At 41.0% G+C, this 16,688-nt stretch overlaps 2 protein-coding genes across 3 annotated transcripts; one reads left to right on the forward strand and one right to left on the reverse strand.

The window, feature by feature from the left end:
* The first annotated feature begins 928 nt into the window (after positions 1-928).
* On the forward strand, positions 929-7,741 carry LOC133513746 (transmembrane protein 179). Of its 2 annotated transcripts, XM_061844797.1 has the most exons (5): positions 929-1,342; positions 3,849-3,986; positions 5,538-5,616; positions 5,698-5,823; positions 7,566-7,741. In XM_061844797.1, exons 1-5 carry the CDS (start codon positions 1,041-1,043, stop codon positions 7,602-7,604), a joined length of 684 nt encoding a protein of 227 aa, XP_061700781.1. In that variant the 5' UTR covers positions 929-1,040; the 3' UTR covers positions 7,605-7,741. The 2 variants fall into 2 exon arrangements, with proteins under 2 accessions (XP_061700781.1, XP_061700780.1); XM_061844796.1 differs by having other exon boundaries at positions 5,698-7,741.
* Positions 7,742-7,784: 43 nt separating this feature from the next.
* On the reverse strand, positions 7,785-16,261 carry c15h14orf180 (chromosome 15 C14orf180 homolog). Its single transcript, XM_061844795.1, has 8 exons — positions 16,201-16,261; positions 16,003-16,128; positions 14,840-14,960; positions 12,945-12,975; positions 12,751-12,859; positions 11,911-12,074; positions 11,585-11,717; positions 7,785-9,702 (listed from the first exon to the last, which is right to left on the reverse strand). Exons 2-8 carry the CDS (start codon positions 16,052-16,054, stop codon positions 9,497-9,499), a joined length of 816 nt encoding a protein of 271 aa, XP_061700779.1. The 5' UTR covers positions 16,055-16,128; positions 16,201-16,261; the 3' UTR covers positions 7,785-9,496.
* Between the last annotated feature and the right edge of the window lie 427 nt (positions 16,262-16,688).

A 16,688-nucleotide genomic window follows, 5' to 3' on the forward strand; every position in this document is an offset into this window, starting at 1 on the left:
AAAAAGAAGTGCGACTGTTAAACCATTTAGGTACACTGATTAACTTCAAATTGGAAACTTTTATCCTCACAGATGCATATTGAAACCCAAAATGATTTAAAATGAATGGATTATGTGTATGTGGATTCATATATTAAATGAATAAAAAAACCTTTAATAAATAAAACTTTGAATTCAATCAACATTCATTGTTTGATTAATTAATTAATCGTCCATTCACACATTAGCCAACATGTAATCAATATAACCTAATGAGTAAAATGTAAAAATGATGAATTTCAAAACAGTTACGAAACTCAATAAGCAGACCATAAACGTGTATTCTTCAAATTATCATCTTAGTTAAATTGTTGCTCCTGAGTTAACAGTGGCTAGTGCCCTTTCCAAAATATTCTTTTTCTTTCGGCTTGTCCTGTTAGGGGTCGCCACAGCGTGTCATCTTTTTCCATTTTAGCCTATCTCGTACATTCTCCTCTCTAACACCCACTGTCCTCATGTCTTCCCTCACAACATCCATCAACCTTTTCTTTGGTCTTCCTGCTCCTTTCCAAAATAATTCCATTCATTGAGTAATGCTATTTTTGTCACAACCATCCAAATCCAAAACACCAAATGAAAAAAATCTGAAGTTGTCTCCAGATTAGTGCAATGATTTTAAGACAATGACTGTTTTATCAGATAAACACACTTACTCTACTGAGCGTGATGTCCTGCTGGTCCTTTGAATGCATGCATGCGTTTATGTATACTTCGACCAGTTTCAGTGTTCATCCCTGAAAAGGCTGTCTTGTTGTTATTTTTTTTTCATTTTTTTAAAATTTTTTTTTACACGTGAATTTAATATATTTGCACGAAAAGACAATACATTTCAGAAGAAGCAAAAAAAGCAAGTGACCGACTGGCTATGACGTCGCATCTACGCCAAGATGCCAGGCGCGTTTATTAGCTTGCAGGCCAGCGCGTCTTGTGATGCTGCGCCTACCTCCACTGCGCATGCGCATCCCCGGCGGAATCCCGCACAGTGGAAGGAGACGGCAAAAATGGCCCTAGATAATTTAATTTTTGCTCAATGCATTCTCTATTTTTTGGCCTTCGTGTTCGGGTTCATTGCCGTGGTGCCCCTGTCCGAAAACACGGAGGACTTCGGCGGCAAATGTTTGCTGTTCACGCGGGGGATGTGGCAGAATGAGAACATCACTGTGTCGAAGCAGCGCTTCATCGTGGAGGAGTGGGGAGCCGAGTCCTCCTGCAGCTTCATCGCTTTTGTCGGGATAGCCTCGCTCATATTGTCCGCAGTGCAGGCCTGGAGGCTGCTCTTCTTCCTTTGCAAAGGGCACGACGAGTGAGTACTGTACGGACACTTGTTCTCATTACAAATATCGTGTGTAAGATTTTATGGCCCTCTTATTCCGACCGTTGCAATTGCATTCTGCTTTGAGCTTGACAAGCAGAAACACACAGGAATGACAGTCATGCTAGAAAAATTACGAAAAGGCATGATTCTAGTTTGCCAGACAGAGCCACAGCAAGCCCTTAAGGCATCATTCCATTTAAGCAGTTAAACATTTTTTCGATCTAGCGAGTGGCCAGAAAGTCCCAACCTGCAGCTAATTTGCTGATGCCTTGGACAGGCACTGCCTTATTGTAACAGGGACCAAGCATCAGTGAGAAGATCCACAAATAATTGCCCAGAAAAAAAGGAAAAAGATTTGTAATAACTGTTACACTGTAGGTTCATTTAGATATTTCATACTTGTCTTTTTTTTTTTTTTTTTTTACAGGATATCCCTGTCAAGCCTGTAGGTTAATGCAATTCAATATCATAGTGTCCACCAGAACTGTATACAGTATGACTTTCACAATAACTGAAGGTGCGACTGATTCATACGGTTCCCTAATTATATGCTACTGTGAACTTAAATGACAGTAAATTGGTGGAAACACAGTTGCCAGTAAATTACTTTAAAACACACACACACACACACACACACACACACACACACACACCACACACACACACACACACACACACAATAGTGGACACAGTGTAGTTTGAATGGGGTTCTTCAGTCGTGCGCTTTGCTTCCGGAGTCATTTTAAATCAAGTGCACAGAACAGCACAAACTCAAGCGATGCTCGGGAAAGAGAAGCCTCATGTTCTGCTATAACTGCACAGAAATCTTTTTTTTTTTTTTGTCAGTCCGCTCACCCAAATCACATGACGTCCTGCAAGAAAAAGTATGTTACATTATTTTAGTTTCCAAGTTTTTCTTTGTTTAATATGGTAATCAGGTTCAAATAGATTATAAAAATTATAATAAAAATTATATTAATACTGTGTGACTTCAATCAAAATCCCATGATGCAGTGGAAGCATATTTAATTTCTGAATAAACACTTTATTTCCACTTAAATTTCAATAATGTCTTAGTATGACACATTTTCTGCTTTACTAACTACTTTTGTCTTAATAAAACTCCACCACTCACTTTCAAAAATTTCCTTGGCATCAAATTGCCACGAGATGGGCACGATAAGCAACGTTTGTCGGCATGGAGCTCCTCAGTTCACTTCAGCATAGTTGCGTTGCACCAAAATACCCAATGCCACCTAGGTAACACTTCCAGTGGTGTAAAAACCAAAAAAAGTGAGGTTTGCATTGACAAACAGAGGAAATTATAGTTATCTAAAAAAATCTGTGATTAGGAGAATTTGCAAATGCTGAAAGACAAATATAAAGGGCTTCACTATACTATATGAAAACGTACAACATGAGGCTTCCGAAAAGCCACGTGATTGCTGAGAAATACTGTTGCCAAACTCAGATGGGAATAAAATGAATTAATGTACTGTAAATACATTAATTAAGTATTAGATTATATTAGTAAGTACATTATAGTACATCAGGCGGCACAGTGGGTCAGCTGGTAAAGCGTTGACCTCACAGTTCTAAAGTCGGGGTTCAATCCCGGACCTGCCCGTGTGGAGTTTGCATGTTCTCCCCGTGACTGCGTGGGTTTTCTTTGGGCACGCCAGTTTCCTCCAACATTCCAAAAACATGCAACATTAATTGAACACTCTAAACTGCCCCTAGGTGTGATTGTGAGTGCGGCTGTTTGTCTCCATGTGCCCTGCGATTGGCTGGCAACCAGCTCAGGGTGTACCCCGCCTCCTGCGTGTTGACAGCTGGGATAGGTTCCAGCACTCCCCACGACACTCATGAGGATAAGCGGTGAAGAAAATGGATGGTTGGATGGATATTACATCAGTGACAATTTTGATCGTGTAGTCCGGCTTTCGCCCAAAGTTAGCCGGGATAGACTCCAGCACTCCTGCAACCCTTGTGAGGATAAGCGTCTTAGAAAATGGATGGATGGACTGAGCTCTCCCAAAATATGCCCTCTAGTGGTGAGCATTGGCTATTTCCAACCAGCAGTAATGGCGCGATATCAGGACTTTTTGTGCTCGTGAGCTCTCAACTTTGAACATCTTGTAGGGCCAATATTGTCACATTATTGTTAAATACTGGCAGTATAATTGATGTGGGCATGATGCATTATACAGAATATGAATACAATGCGGAAATTGAATGAATGCATAAATTTGAGGCAGACCATCATGTGGAGGTTGAAATTTTCCCCTGTGGGTTTTCTGACTCTTCTCCTCACATTTTATAACCGTAGGCTCTAAATTTTCCATAAGCGTAGGTATGATTGTGAATCGTTTGTTCTATTTTATATGTGCAGTGTGTTTGTCTCCAACCCACCCGTGACCCTAATGAGTCTAACCACAGTTAAAAAAAAAATGGCTGGATGGGTCATAAATGTCACACTTTTTTTTTTTTGCAGTTCGATCTTCAATGCCTTCCTCAACCTGCTGATCAGCTCCTTGGTGGTGTTCACTGTCTTCCTGTCGAGTACCATGGTCAGCGTGGGCTTCAACCTCTGGTGCGACTCCATCACCGAAGGTGGCACCTTGCCCAGCAGGTAAGAGAATGACACACCGTGCTGCACAATTCTAGTCTTTCCGTCTGTAAATCGAGGAAACTTTCACTGTCCTCCAATGTTGTTGCTTGTTAGTGTGTCTCATGACCGATGCTTTCAACGTTGCGCGATTTCATCATTTTCGCACAATATTATTTCAAAGTGATAAACATACCAGGAGATTTGTGACACTTAGTTTGGGGATTATTCTTTCCTCTTCCATGTCTGTGCACCAGTCCACAAAACTCTTCTTCTTCTTCTTTTCCTTTTGGCTTGTCCCGTTCGGGGTCGCCAAAGCGTGTCATCTTTTTCCATCTAAGCCTATCTCGAGTATCTTCCTCTCTAACAACCACTGTCGTAATGTCTTCCCTCACAACATCCATTAACCTTTTCTTTGGTCTTCCTCTCACGCTTTTGCCTGGCAGCTCCATCCTCAGCACCCTTCCACCAATATACTCACTCTCTCTCCTCTGGACATGTCCAAACCATCAAAGTCTCCTCTCTCTAACCCTGTCTCCAAAACATCCAACTTGGGCTCTTCCTCTAATGAGCTCATTTCTAATCCTATCCAACGTGTTCACTCCGACCGAGAACATCAACATCTTCATTTCTGGTACCTCCAGTTCTGCTTCTTGTTGTTTCTTCAGTGCCACTGTCTCTAATCCGTACATCATGGACACTGTTTTATAAACTTTGCCCTTTATCCTACCGCAGACTCTTCTGTCACATAACACACCAGACACTTTATGCCATCTGTTCCAACCTGCTTGGACCCTTTTATTCACTTCTTTACCACACTCAACATTGCTCTGGTTTGTTGACCCCAAGTATTTGGACTCGTTCACCCTCACTATCTCTTCTCCCTGTAGCCTCACACTTCTCCCTCCACCCCTCTCATTCACGCTCATATATTCTGTTTTACTTCGGCTAATCTTCATTCCTCTCCTTTCCAATGCATGCCTCCATCTTTCTAATCGTTCCTCCACCTGCTCCCTGCTTTCACTGCATATCACAATATCATCTGCGAACTTCATAGTCCAAGGGGATTCCAGTCTAACCTCATTTTACCACAGCAAACAGGAAGGGGCTCAGAGCAGATCCCCGATGCAGTTCCACCTCCACCTTAAATTCTTCTGTCACACCTACAGCACACCTCACCACTGTCCTGCCTCCCTCATACATGTCCTGTAAGATTCTAACATATTTCTCCGTCACACCAGACCTCCACATGCTGTATCACAGTTCCTCTCTTGGTACTCTGTCATCGGCTTTCTCTAGATCCACAAAGACACAATGTAGCTCCTTCTGAACTTCTCTGTACTTTTCAATTAGCATCCTCAAGGCAAATAATGCATCTCTGGTACTCTTTGCTTCCATACCTCCACTGGTATGTCATCAGGACCAACTGCCATTCTATTCCAGTGCACAAAACAATGTCCATAAACAATTTGGTATGAATGAAGTTGACTGGCCTCCGCAGAGTCCTGCCCTTCAACCCGATAGAAAATATTTGTTGTGAATGAATGTTAACGTGTATTATTTCATGTACTGTAGCTGTGAAGACCTGCAGGACACTGATCTAGAACTGGGCCTGAACAACTCTGCTTTCTATGATCAGTTTGCTATAGCTCAGGTAAGTCCCGCTGTCACCATTGTAAGGAGCTAACAAAACCTCCATCCCTCATCCCTAAAACTTGTTGTCCCCCACTTGCAGTTTGGCCTATGGGCTGCGTGGCTCACCTGGCTGGCCATCTCCGTGCTGGCCTTTCTCAAGGTCTTCCACAATTACAGACAAGAAGACCTGCTGGACAGCCTTATCCACGAGAAGGATCGACTCCTTGTACGCTCCTCTCGCCGCAGCTCTGACCTCAAAACTGGCCTCATCTAGAATGCAAAAGATGCCCACACACACAAACACACACTCTATAGTCTACGCAGTTTTCTCTCCTGCCCTCGAGGAACAACAATGTTTGCCTCTGTCGACAATCAAAATCAGTTGGCTTTTGCTCCCATTGTCCAGAGTGTGACCTAAATTATTTAGCTTTGTTCTCTAGCTTCTTGATTTCCCCTAAGAAAATCCATCGACACAGTATATTCCTTCTTTCATCTGAATTAGCGCTATTATCTCATAGCAGATGTACTCCCATTTTAAGGCTCCGTCACACCATGACGTTCTGGTCAACATCCTCTGAACATTTCAATCGTTCTATTTTAGCGTTCTCAAACGCGGATGACACATCTGGCGTGTGATTAACGTGTGTCTAACGCATGACTTAACGTGTGTCTAACGCACAAAAAGCGTGTCTAACGCACGAAAAGCGTGTAACAGCGAGCAAATAAGATACCCCTAAAAACCATTAGCGTGTGCAAACGATTTGTCAACGTAAGACGAGCGTGTTGAGCGTGTGACCAATGGGTGAATAACGACAGAAAAGCGTTTTGCTGGCGTGTAATTTTTATCGTGGAACCGGCACTAAAACGTTGAAAAGTTCATAGTCACTTCAGTTGTTGTCGTGAGTTAGAACAGTGAGCATCATGCTGCCGAGAAGAAAAAAAGTTAGGGCGCGGACTTCAGCAACTCGAGCTGTTAGTAAGAAAGATAAGCCTCTTTCATCACGAGCAATGTGTTTGGAGGAAAAACAACAGCAGGAGGAAGACCACGTCCGCGAAGTCACACACCATGTGACACCCCCTGGGCACCCTAAACACCTTGCAAACCCCAGTGAGGACGGTCCGACAAAGAGACAAAAGAAGCAGAGTAAGGATTGCAGGATCCTGGACCGTGCTGTTGAGGATAGTCTGGTGGAGTTTTTCCGCAAAAACGAATTGCTGCTTTCTAGATCTTCCATAGTAGGTGCTCTCTACTGTAGCTTAATATTAAATGGACCTTGCTTACAAAGCATTGGTTTATATACCCATATGCATGGACGTTCGAGAAACACACAAATGACGCTCAATGTACTACAAACGATGTTTGTTTGACTTTAGTTACACGCTGTGTGCGCTAGGGGATTGTTCAGTGGTCGTTGACAGGTCGCCAGTGAGTCGTTCACTGCAAAGCAAATGATTAAGTAACAACCTAGTAAAGCTAGAATTACGACTGACTAACGATAGCCAAACGCGTGCAATGCTCGGCGAACCTTAGTAAAACGTTCCACGAACATTTTGAACGTTCTGCAGCGTTTAAAATTAAACATTGATGAACGCTGGTCTCGGTGATAACTTTTGTGCGTGTTCAAAACTTTTTTTCCGGACCGGCGTTCTCCGCCGATTCCCAGCGATCATTGACGTTCACTAGCGTTCAACAACGCTCTTCTGGAGCTATCCCGGCGACCATGGGCGACTACCAACGTTTCCTCAAACGCTATAGAATGCTGACCAGAATGTCATGGTGTGACGGGGCCATTATGATACTCAGAAATGGAGTGTTAATGCCTTGGACACTTTGTTGAATCATGTCTTTGTGAACCTTATGCATGAGACCAAATGCATGACAAAATAATAATACAGCTGCTTTTAGATCTGAATGGATCACACACCTTGTTTTATATACCAATAAATGTGACTTTTGTTTTATTCTAGGTTCACACTTCATACTGCATGCTGCAGCAACAATACTAAAAGAGCATGCTCTTGTGGTGAACTTGTACTTCCAATATATTTGTATATTATATATCCATGTATAATATATATCTGTCCCAAAATGCTTTTAGCAACTTGTGTCACACACTATCTCAGGCTACTTGCTACTGTATACAATCTACTATCTAAATATAAATATTAAATGCCATAAAAGAAACATCTATCAAAGTCAATATCCATTTCATGAGTTTTATTCAAAACAAACTGAAATCACAAATGAGAAGGAACCAAGAAATCAGTCCAAAAAGGCACTTCTAACAAAGTGACCGAAATGCGGCAAAGGTAAATGTGCATACAAATTCTTCACATTGACAGCTCTGTTTACAAGAGTGCATATACTGTACCCTCTTTGTTTCCATACAAGTATTATATATAGCCTGAGACGGCAGCTTCAGAGTCTCAGGAAGCAGAAAAAATAAAGATTCAACAAAAAGATATTGCTTTGACGTAATCCACATTCCCTGAAATCCATTACACGAAGAACTCGGCTTTAATGGTAAATATGGGAAATGTGTTATTGCTCATAATGAGAGGTACAATGTGACGCGGGCCTAAATATATATGGTGGTTTGAATTATGCTTTGATAAACGGGCCTCATATCATAATTGGTTCTATCTGTCGTTTGTGTTTGGTCTCAAAATGTCTTCATATGCTGGAAATTAAACACGCTCCAGCTGTCACTCAACCACAGATGACTGTAAATAGTTTGAAACCTTATATAATCGGGCATATTTTTCAGACAAATTGTAGCAATTTTTGCAAGCAGTTTGTGTCCTCCTCCTCATTTCACACGAATTACAGCTGCCAAATACACTCAGAGGACACATTAAATACACTTACACAAGATCTCGTACCAGCCCTGCATAAAAAACACCCTTTACAAAGATTAAAAAAAAAAAAAAAAAAATCAACATTGACCGAGAATGTATTAATTTAACAATGGTTATTTGTTGTCGTCGTAATGGTGGAAAGCATCTCCAAAATAACTGAAAGAAAACTGAGCACGATTATCGATATCGATTTGTGCAAGTGTGTCTAATTTGACGCCCAATAAGTTGATTTACTTTCACTCGCAGACAAATACAAAGCAGAATATTATGATACTTGTTAGTGTACTGCACAGACACATTCAATTTCATGTCACATATACACAATTTTTGTATTCAACGTAAATAACTTACAACAGAGGCCAGCTGAAGAATAAAGTGCGGCAAGCGATATGTGAGTTAAGTGTGCAAAACTCGGGAATGGGAGGAAAAAGAAGCGGTGACACCAACACAGTGTGAATGTGTACATACTGTACACATACGAGCTTGGGTTGGGAAAGCTGCTTAAGCATTTATTCAATACCCTTACAATCCAGGCTAAAGTTCATGTACTAGTACACTCTTTATCGTCACTAGAATAGCTGTGTCTTATTGATAAAAAAAAAAAGACAATTTCACTACTTTATGAGATTTCTGCACATTAGTTGCATGGCATATTTGTAAGAGAACTACGTGATACTAGTGAGGTAAAATCCCTGGGCTACTACACACTGGGACCAGGAGGCTACTAGTGCGAAATGCATACCAATAAATTGGCCCAGTAACACACTATAGTAGTACTAGTACAGCAGAATAATTTACTAGTGAGGCTTAGCTGCATACATGTAATCCATAAGAGTCAGTAATTGTAGGGGGGAAACAAATCACTAGTTACTGTGAATTGTCTTACCAGTGAGGACTAAGAGTGTACTACTACATGGACATTGGATGTCAAGGAGATCAAATAAATCAAACAGGTTTTCACACATGGGTGCTACAGGTGGACTGTGTGTAGGTTTCATGCAGTACTGTATACCGCATGTCTCCTCATGCGGTCGGTCCCATCACTGCATGGTCAGCCATATCCAACAACCCCACACAAGCTGCTTCATGTGAAGCAGGTAGACAGCCAGAGCGGCCTCCAGCTGCTCGCACGCTCGCTGCGGACGCCGTCGATCTGTACAGTACATGGCGATGCCCACGAAGGACATCATCAGGAAGATGCAAGTGAAAAGGACCATGTGAGGCCGCGAGGGTGGTGTCTCATAGGCTAGACATACATACAGACACACAAAAGATGAAATACAGTGAATAAGACAATTTTGATAAAAAGAATACAGCACTCTTCCTTGTAGACACTATTTAGAATTTTAAGATTAAGAGTGCAACCTTTTCACACACTCGCGTTGATAGTCTTAAAGCGGAATGGCACTAACAACATGGCCACAGCTGTGCTTAGAAACACTCCTCAACCAAATCCCCATTTAGTCAAGTTACCATTTTGGAGTGCCGCTAGAATATGTAGTGTGGATATTAGACTGATACTTTTATTGCCCTTCGCACAATACATCTTAAGAAGTAGTGAGCAATGACGACTACTAGAAAATCTAGTACCTGCACATCACATGATGCATTACGCTGGTAGAGTAAAATGATTTTCTGCTTCCGGATGATTGATAAATTCTTCAGTAGTGGCACAAAAATAAGTAGAGCAACACATTGCAATGCATGTATATGAAGTATTTGCTTTGTATGAATGTTGCAAAATACACTTAAAACAATACATATTATTGTTATCATGGTGGAATTGAGTTAATTCTTCAACAGTTGATGTGGAAGGCAAACATGCTACATTGTAATCATGCAACAGCAACGACAGAGTGTCTAAGTAGTGTTTGAAAAGTATTTTTCATTTGAACTAATGAGTTCACTTTGTATATAGAAACCCCTAGATCAGAGGTGTCAAGCTCATTTTTATCATGGGCCGCATTTTACTTATGGTTTCCCTCAGAGATCCATTAGGACTGTGAAACTAAAATATTCAATCGCCTCATCATATTTACACATCAAATTTATCAACTAGTTTCGTAATCAGAAATCAAGAGTAATGGGTTTTTCAACTAATGTTGTTTGGTAACAAAAATGCTTGTTACATCTCAACATTATCATTTATGATATGACAATTTGAAATTTTGTCACAGATTTTAACCAAAATTATGGAAGTTGATACATATGATTGCCTCTGCGGGCTACATAAAATCCTGCGGCGGGCCCGATCTGGCCTCTGGGCCTTGAATTTGACACCTGTGCCCGATATAACGTCCAGGAAGTCAGGAAAACGTTAATGACTCTGAATGCAGCACACCACTGTGATTAATAAAATAATGAAATATAAAGTGGAAGGCTGCTGACAATTTCTCGTGCGTCAAGTGAGTCCGTACGCTTGCACACAGACTTACCGCCTGTGTCGTCACAGGAAGGAATGTCTGTGAAGCCGACAGAAAATCAGCACGTCAGGGAAAAAGAGGCAAAATCTGGGATGCACAGCAGTTGTTTGATCCCCAGAGAGTTTATTATCTCTCAGAGGGGAGCTAGAGTGGGCCTTTTTTTTTTTTTTACATGCATAATTAAATCTGTGGAACAAATCATTTGCTGATGTTTACATCGCTCGCTGCATTGCATTATTTCGAAGAGCAACATAATGGAGAATCCTCACATTTTGAACAATGCTACTGTTTTGTGCAACCAAAGCGTCCTCATCGCTCTTGGAATGAAGATGGAGGAATGTAGCAGTTTGCATTTGGGGGAACTGGGAAATTCAATAAATTATTCAAAATTGTAACGTTAATTAAAAGACAGTGGAACATAATCTGTTTTGGTGAACCCTTCACTGGCTTTAGAAAACATGAACATGGGTTTGTTTTCACCGTCATTAAGTCTTTAACTTTTTTCATTAAAATTCTTATCTGCTATACTCCCCTACTTTTTTTTGCTCTTATTTACTGGTATTTAGATATTGTACTGACGGGCCAGGACCAGGATGTCACGGGTGCAAGCTTTTTAAATCACAATAACTTCAATTTCCTAATAATCACAATTTCTGTCTTCTTTCTTTCTCTCTGTGACAACAAATTGTTATCTTGTTCCCTCACCATGCACTGTTGTCTCCGGCTCCCGGAATCGAACTCTCCGCTCGCCTTTCCGTCTTTGGGTGGCTTCTGTGTCAGACCCATAAGTGGGACTTGGCTTCTTGAGGATGGATGCGGGGATTTTCCCATTGATACACTGAATAATAATAATAATAATAATAATAATAATAATAATAATGATAATAATAATGATAAAATGACGACATTCAAATTTCAAGCAGCAAACAGGATTCGTCTTTAAATAATACACAAAAATACAAGAGTTTAAAGGAAATGTCCCCCAAAAGGATGAAATAAAGGTCTGCGTCCGCAGGTGGAGCTGGTTCTACCTTGGCTTTTGCTTTGTCATCCCGTTGGTGGAGAGAATCTTTTCTGTGGCGAACCTCTGAGCGTTTTTCCCGATGCAAGGGAGGAAAATAGTTGACTGTGTCCCTGATGGACTCAGCAGCAGCCAAGCGTTTGGATAGCGCAGACACACACTGACCCAAGGAGTCTAGCAAGAGAACCATATTGACACATGACAACTCCCCAATACTGCTTCACACTCCAAGTCCACTTTGGAGATTAGTCAAACTACATTACACATGCTAACTTTTCTGAGCGAGTTAACGCTGTGAGCGCCAGCTGAAGTGAATGTTTTTACGCAATAAATCAGTTTTAATTAACCATTCAATCCATTCTATTTTCTATGCAGCTTCTCCAATTTTGGGTTATGATGGAGCTGGACTCCATCTGTCTGTTTGGCTTTTGGGCGAGAAGTGGAGTACAATATATTTTTGTCCGCACAGTCACGCCGATGGGGAAATTCAATTAATCCAACTTGCGGGGAGTACCCAGAGGAAACAAAGCGAGAACACGCAAACTTCACAGGGGAATGATTGAGTTAAGATTATTCTGAGGTATATGCCTAAATCATCAACAAAACAATGAGAATCTGTACACAATGAATGTTTTTTTTTTTTGGATTTTGGAAAAGAGCTCGTCATAGCTCAAATTCCTAGTTTCAAAATGTGTACCTCTGATTTGTTGTGTTACTTAGCAGATTCAGATGCATAACTCATTTCACTAAAGAGTAGCTTCAGACCCTCAGAAAAAAAACAGATTAAACTGCTAAACAGCAGACTTGAGTGTGAATATTACTTTTGTGATCTCATGATAGGCATAAATACCTGAATATTCAGTTTTGCCAATCTCAGCATAGACTGTTGCCATGAGCTCCAGGCTTCTGGCTGTTATCGGGTGATCGTTACCGAAGGCCCTCTGGTGGATCTGGGCAGCCTGACGGTAGTCCAGATTAGAATCGAATAGATCAAATGTTTGGAACTGTAGTTAGTGAATAATGACAAACAGGATAGTATCTTACCTTGCCACTATACTCTAGTGCAAGATGAGGTCTGAAGTGGGGGGGAGAAAACCATTAATCACATGCACTGAGAAGCAGTGACCGCTGCCAAGGCTTAAACATGTGCCATCCGTAAAACCAACTCCAGACATGAAATTTATCTAAAAATCTAATCTAAAAGGTCTTCAAGTTGTGATCACACCCAAAATGTCTTCTGGATGCTGGGGGGAAATAAATCCGACATCATGTGTCTCAAATTTATACTGTGCCATGTCACGTACAGTAAATTTGCCAGATGCACCAAGTGAAGTTGTTCTCAATTTATTTTGGTTTCATCTTGATTTTTGCATTTGCTTTCTCAATTTTAAAACAATTAAAATACATTTTCAGAGTGTGATTTAAATTTTTGTTGAATTTAAATTGTTATATATGTGAAACATAAATCAGAAGCAGATTTAAAGGAAAATTCCGGTGGTTTGGAGTAAAAAATGTATCAAATGGATCATGTAATATGTACTCTATCTTGATAACGTGATGTTAAATCCTCTCTCATTTAATAGTGTTTTGAGAAGATTTTCATCGACAATTATACATTTTCAGGTGCGCCGCCATTTTCGCGAGTCACATGACCTACGTGCGTGGATGTGATGTGTTACGTGCCGCACCAAACGCTCGATTACATGGGACACCATTTATGCCCAGTGCTGAGTTCTCGGATTTATCCTCATCTGATGAAGAAATAGCAGTATCGGTTGATTGGAAAGACTGAGGAATACTTCCATACAGATGTGAACCTGTGGCTGTAGATAATGTTGAATATTCAGATGGTTCTTCGGGCGGAATTATGCGGAGTCTGTAGAGCTAGCTCTGCCGAGCGGTGAAACCTTGAGTTCGCTCCCTGGCGAGCGAGCTCACGTACATCCGCGGATGTAGGTCATGTGACTCACGAAAATGGCGGCACAGCTGAAAATTCATAGTTGCCGATAAAAATCTTCTCAAAACACTATTAAATGAGAGAGGATTTAACATTGTAGATTGTATTCTATTCCTGCAGTTTGAGTTACAGGCACGTGCCTCTTTTGTGTAGCAGTAATCTTGATAAGTGTTTTGCAAGAAATATGCAGATACTGTAACACAACTATGTTTTCTCATATGTGGCCCATCACGGGGTCACCCTCACGTCTAGCGTAAACATGTAGAACAAGTTTTGTTTAGTGTGACAAAATGCCAGACTCGCTCTTGCAAGGCCACACTTCCCTTCTGCTGGCTCGGTGTCAGCATGACGGCTTTAGAGTGGCATGTAGTGGACAGCTGATCAAAGTACGTGGGAAAGGACTTCCTAGGACATCTCTGAAACAGGGATTGAGTCATTGATGCATTTACTGATTTTTGGGCTCTGACATTTGGATTTATTACCCAGATACACCACCATCTGGAATAAAAAAAAAAGTGAATTTTACAGAAAGACCGCAGCTGAGCCTCTTCTGAGAAAGTCCTTGAGTCTCTTTTGCAATCATCTTCAATGCCTTGGTCCAAGCAATGACATCAGTCACCACCACCAGCCCAAAAAAGAGACCAGATCTCATGTGGCAATTCTCTTACTTACAAAGTGTTATCTTTTTTCTGTTCCATTTGTGGATTGATTAAAGTCTGTCTTATCAAACCCAAACTAATATTTTCAAGGCAATTGGAACACTTACTGTAAACGCAGAGTATTGTTATAATTGTTAAAAAACCTACTGATCTACAAATCTGTCTTTAAATATCATGTGTTAAAAGCACATAATGATATGTAATATTCTGGTACAACTCCCATCAAACAAATTTATAAAATGAACTTCTGAATAGCTCACTAAGTGCTTGAACTCACAGATCACGCAAAGACACAGTAGCCTAGTGTTACCTACATGACCTACTGTTTGCTCATGATGCAGAGCTGGGCCAGCCTCTCGAGGTGCTGTGCCTGGGACGCCTGGTCCGAGAGCTCCTCTGGGGTTGTCCATCCTGCAGAGCCCAGCGAAGACTCTTCCTGTGGTCCTGTTACACAAACACAGGGCATGGGATTGCAGTCGGTCTGCCAGCTAAACACTCAGGGCAGCTATCAAAATCTTCTCTCCTGTGTATACACAAGTTTTAAAATACATAGTGTAAAATGCCAGCCTTTCTGCTACTTCTGAGAACACAGATGACCAGCAACTGAGAACTGGGGACAAGAGTACAGAGATACGGGCCCAAGAGAGCAGATAAGGGGGTCAAACAACACTCGTCACACCCACTTGAGCACCGTGACAAACATGCTTGCAAGGTGACACTACAAATATAAAATGTCCACATAACGTTAAGTTGAACTTATTTAACCCACATGGAGAAAAGCTAGCCTGTGACCTTTGGTAAATCAAAATACTATGTTTCAAAATAACTCTAATGTGCATAGCATCAGACCAGGTCTGACCAGGGTGCCTCCCCGCTGTCAGCATGCCACACGAGAGCAACATATGATTATTCAACAGCACACTTCAGATAGGACCTCAACTCTCAGTTGGTAAACAAATACAGAGTCACGTAAAAGAGGTTACAAGTTCCAGACGACCTCAATTCTTAATTGTCTTATGAAAAGTCAAATTCGAGGATTTCCTATGTACTGAATCCTCATAAACATAGATCCTATACATCTAAATTTCATTAATTGCAGTTTTTGATTATAAATATCATGAGGCACATGACGTGCACCCCATCTATCTATCTATCTATCTATCTATATCTATCTATCTATATCTATCTATCTATCTATCTATCTATCTATCTATCTATCTATCTATCTATCTATCTATCTATCTATCTATCTATCTATCTATCTATCTATCTATCTATCTATCTATATCTATCTATCTATCTATCTATCTATCTATCTATCTATCTACACCCTGTGCGTGCACAGTCAAATCAGGGGATTGTTTGACTATCACTTTGGAAATCTCCAGGCAAATAGCACGGCGAACCAAACAGATTATTGGCTACAAAACACACTTTTCTATCATCACAGGCATCAAAAACATCTCGTCACGCTCTTCGAACTTGCCTTTGCTCCCGTGCAGAGCCGTGAGCTCGATCAGTGCGACCTCGTAGAACATTTTTTCCGCCTGGATGAATTGGAGGGCCTTCTCATCTGTTTATATGGGTGAAGGATCACTCACGCCGTTGTCCACTGGGATTAGTCAGTTGTTGAAGTTAAAAACAGCGCCGTTGCCTAGCTCGACTTTCTTGTGCTGTCTCTCACCGCATATCTCGACAACGACCACCACAAGGCAACCACCGTGCAGGTTGTTGATTAATTCTGGTGCTGATCACTGTTAGTGTGACAAATGGAACACCTGAAATGTATTTTGAAGTTAAAAAAGAATTCTGACTCTGCTCACCTTGCTATAAAATAATATATCACTAGGAACTGTAGTTTGGTCTTTTGTTGGGATTCTTTGGCCACACATCTTTTATTTGATAGCCTTGTTGTCATCAAAAGCCCCTTTATTAAAAAAAAACGCTTTCAAAAATAGTGCCTGCTCACGCTGTCAGAAACACTCAATTGTTGTTGGCCCTCTGTGAAATGACAGCAGCGATAATGGTCAGATGAATTTAAAGACCACTTGCTTAAAATAAACACAACCCCGCCTGTCTAAAAGACCTATTTTTAAACCCCATCTTTCACGTGTAAAACTATAAATTGCTCATTGTTCATAATTCACTGGCCATGTGACTTTCCACACACAC

The sequence above is a fragment of the Syngnathoides biaculeatus genome, chromosome 15 (assembly GCF_019802595.1).
Source record: "Syngnathoides biaculeatus isolate LvHL_M chromosome 15, ASM1980259v1, whole genome shotgun sequence".
Classification (NCBI taxonomy): domain Eukaryota; kingdom Metazoa; phylum Chordata; class Actinopteri; order Syngnathiformes; family Syngnathidae; genus Syngnathoides; species Syngnathoides biaculeatus.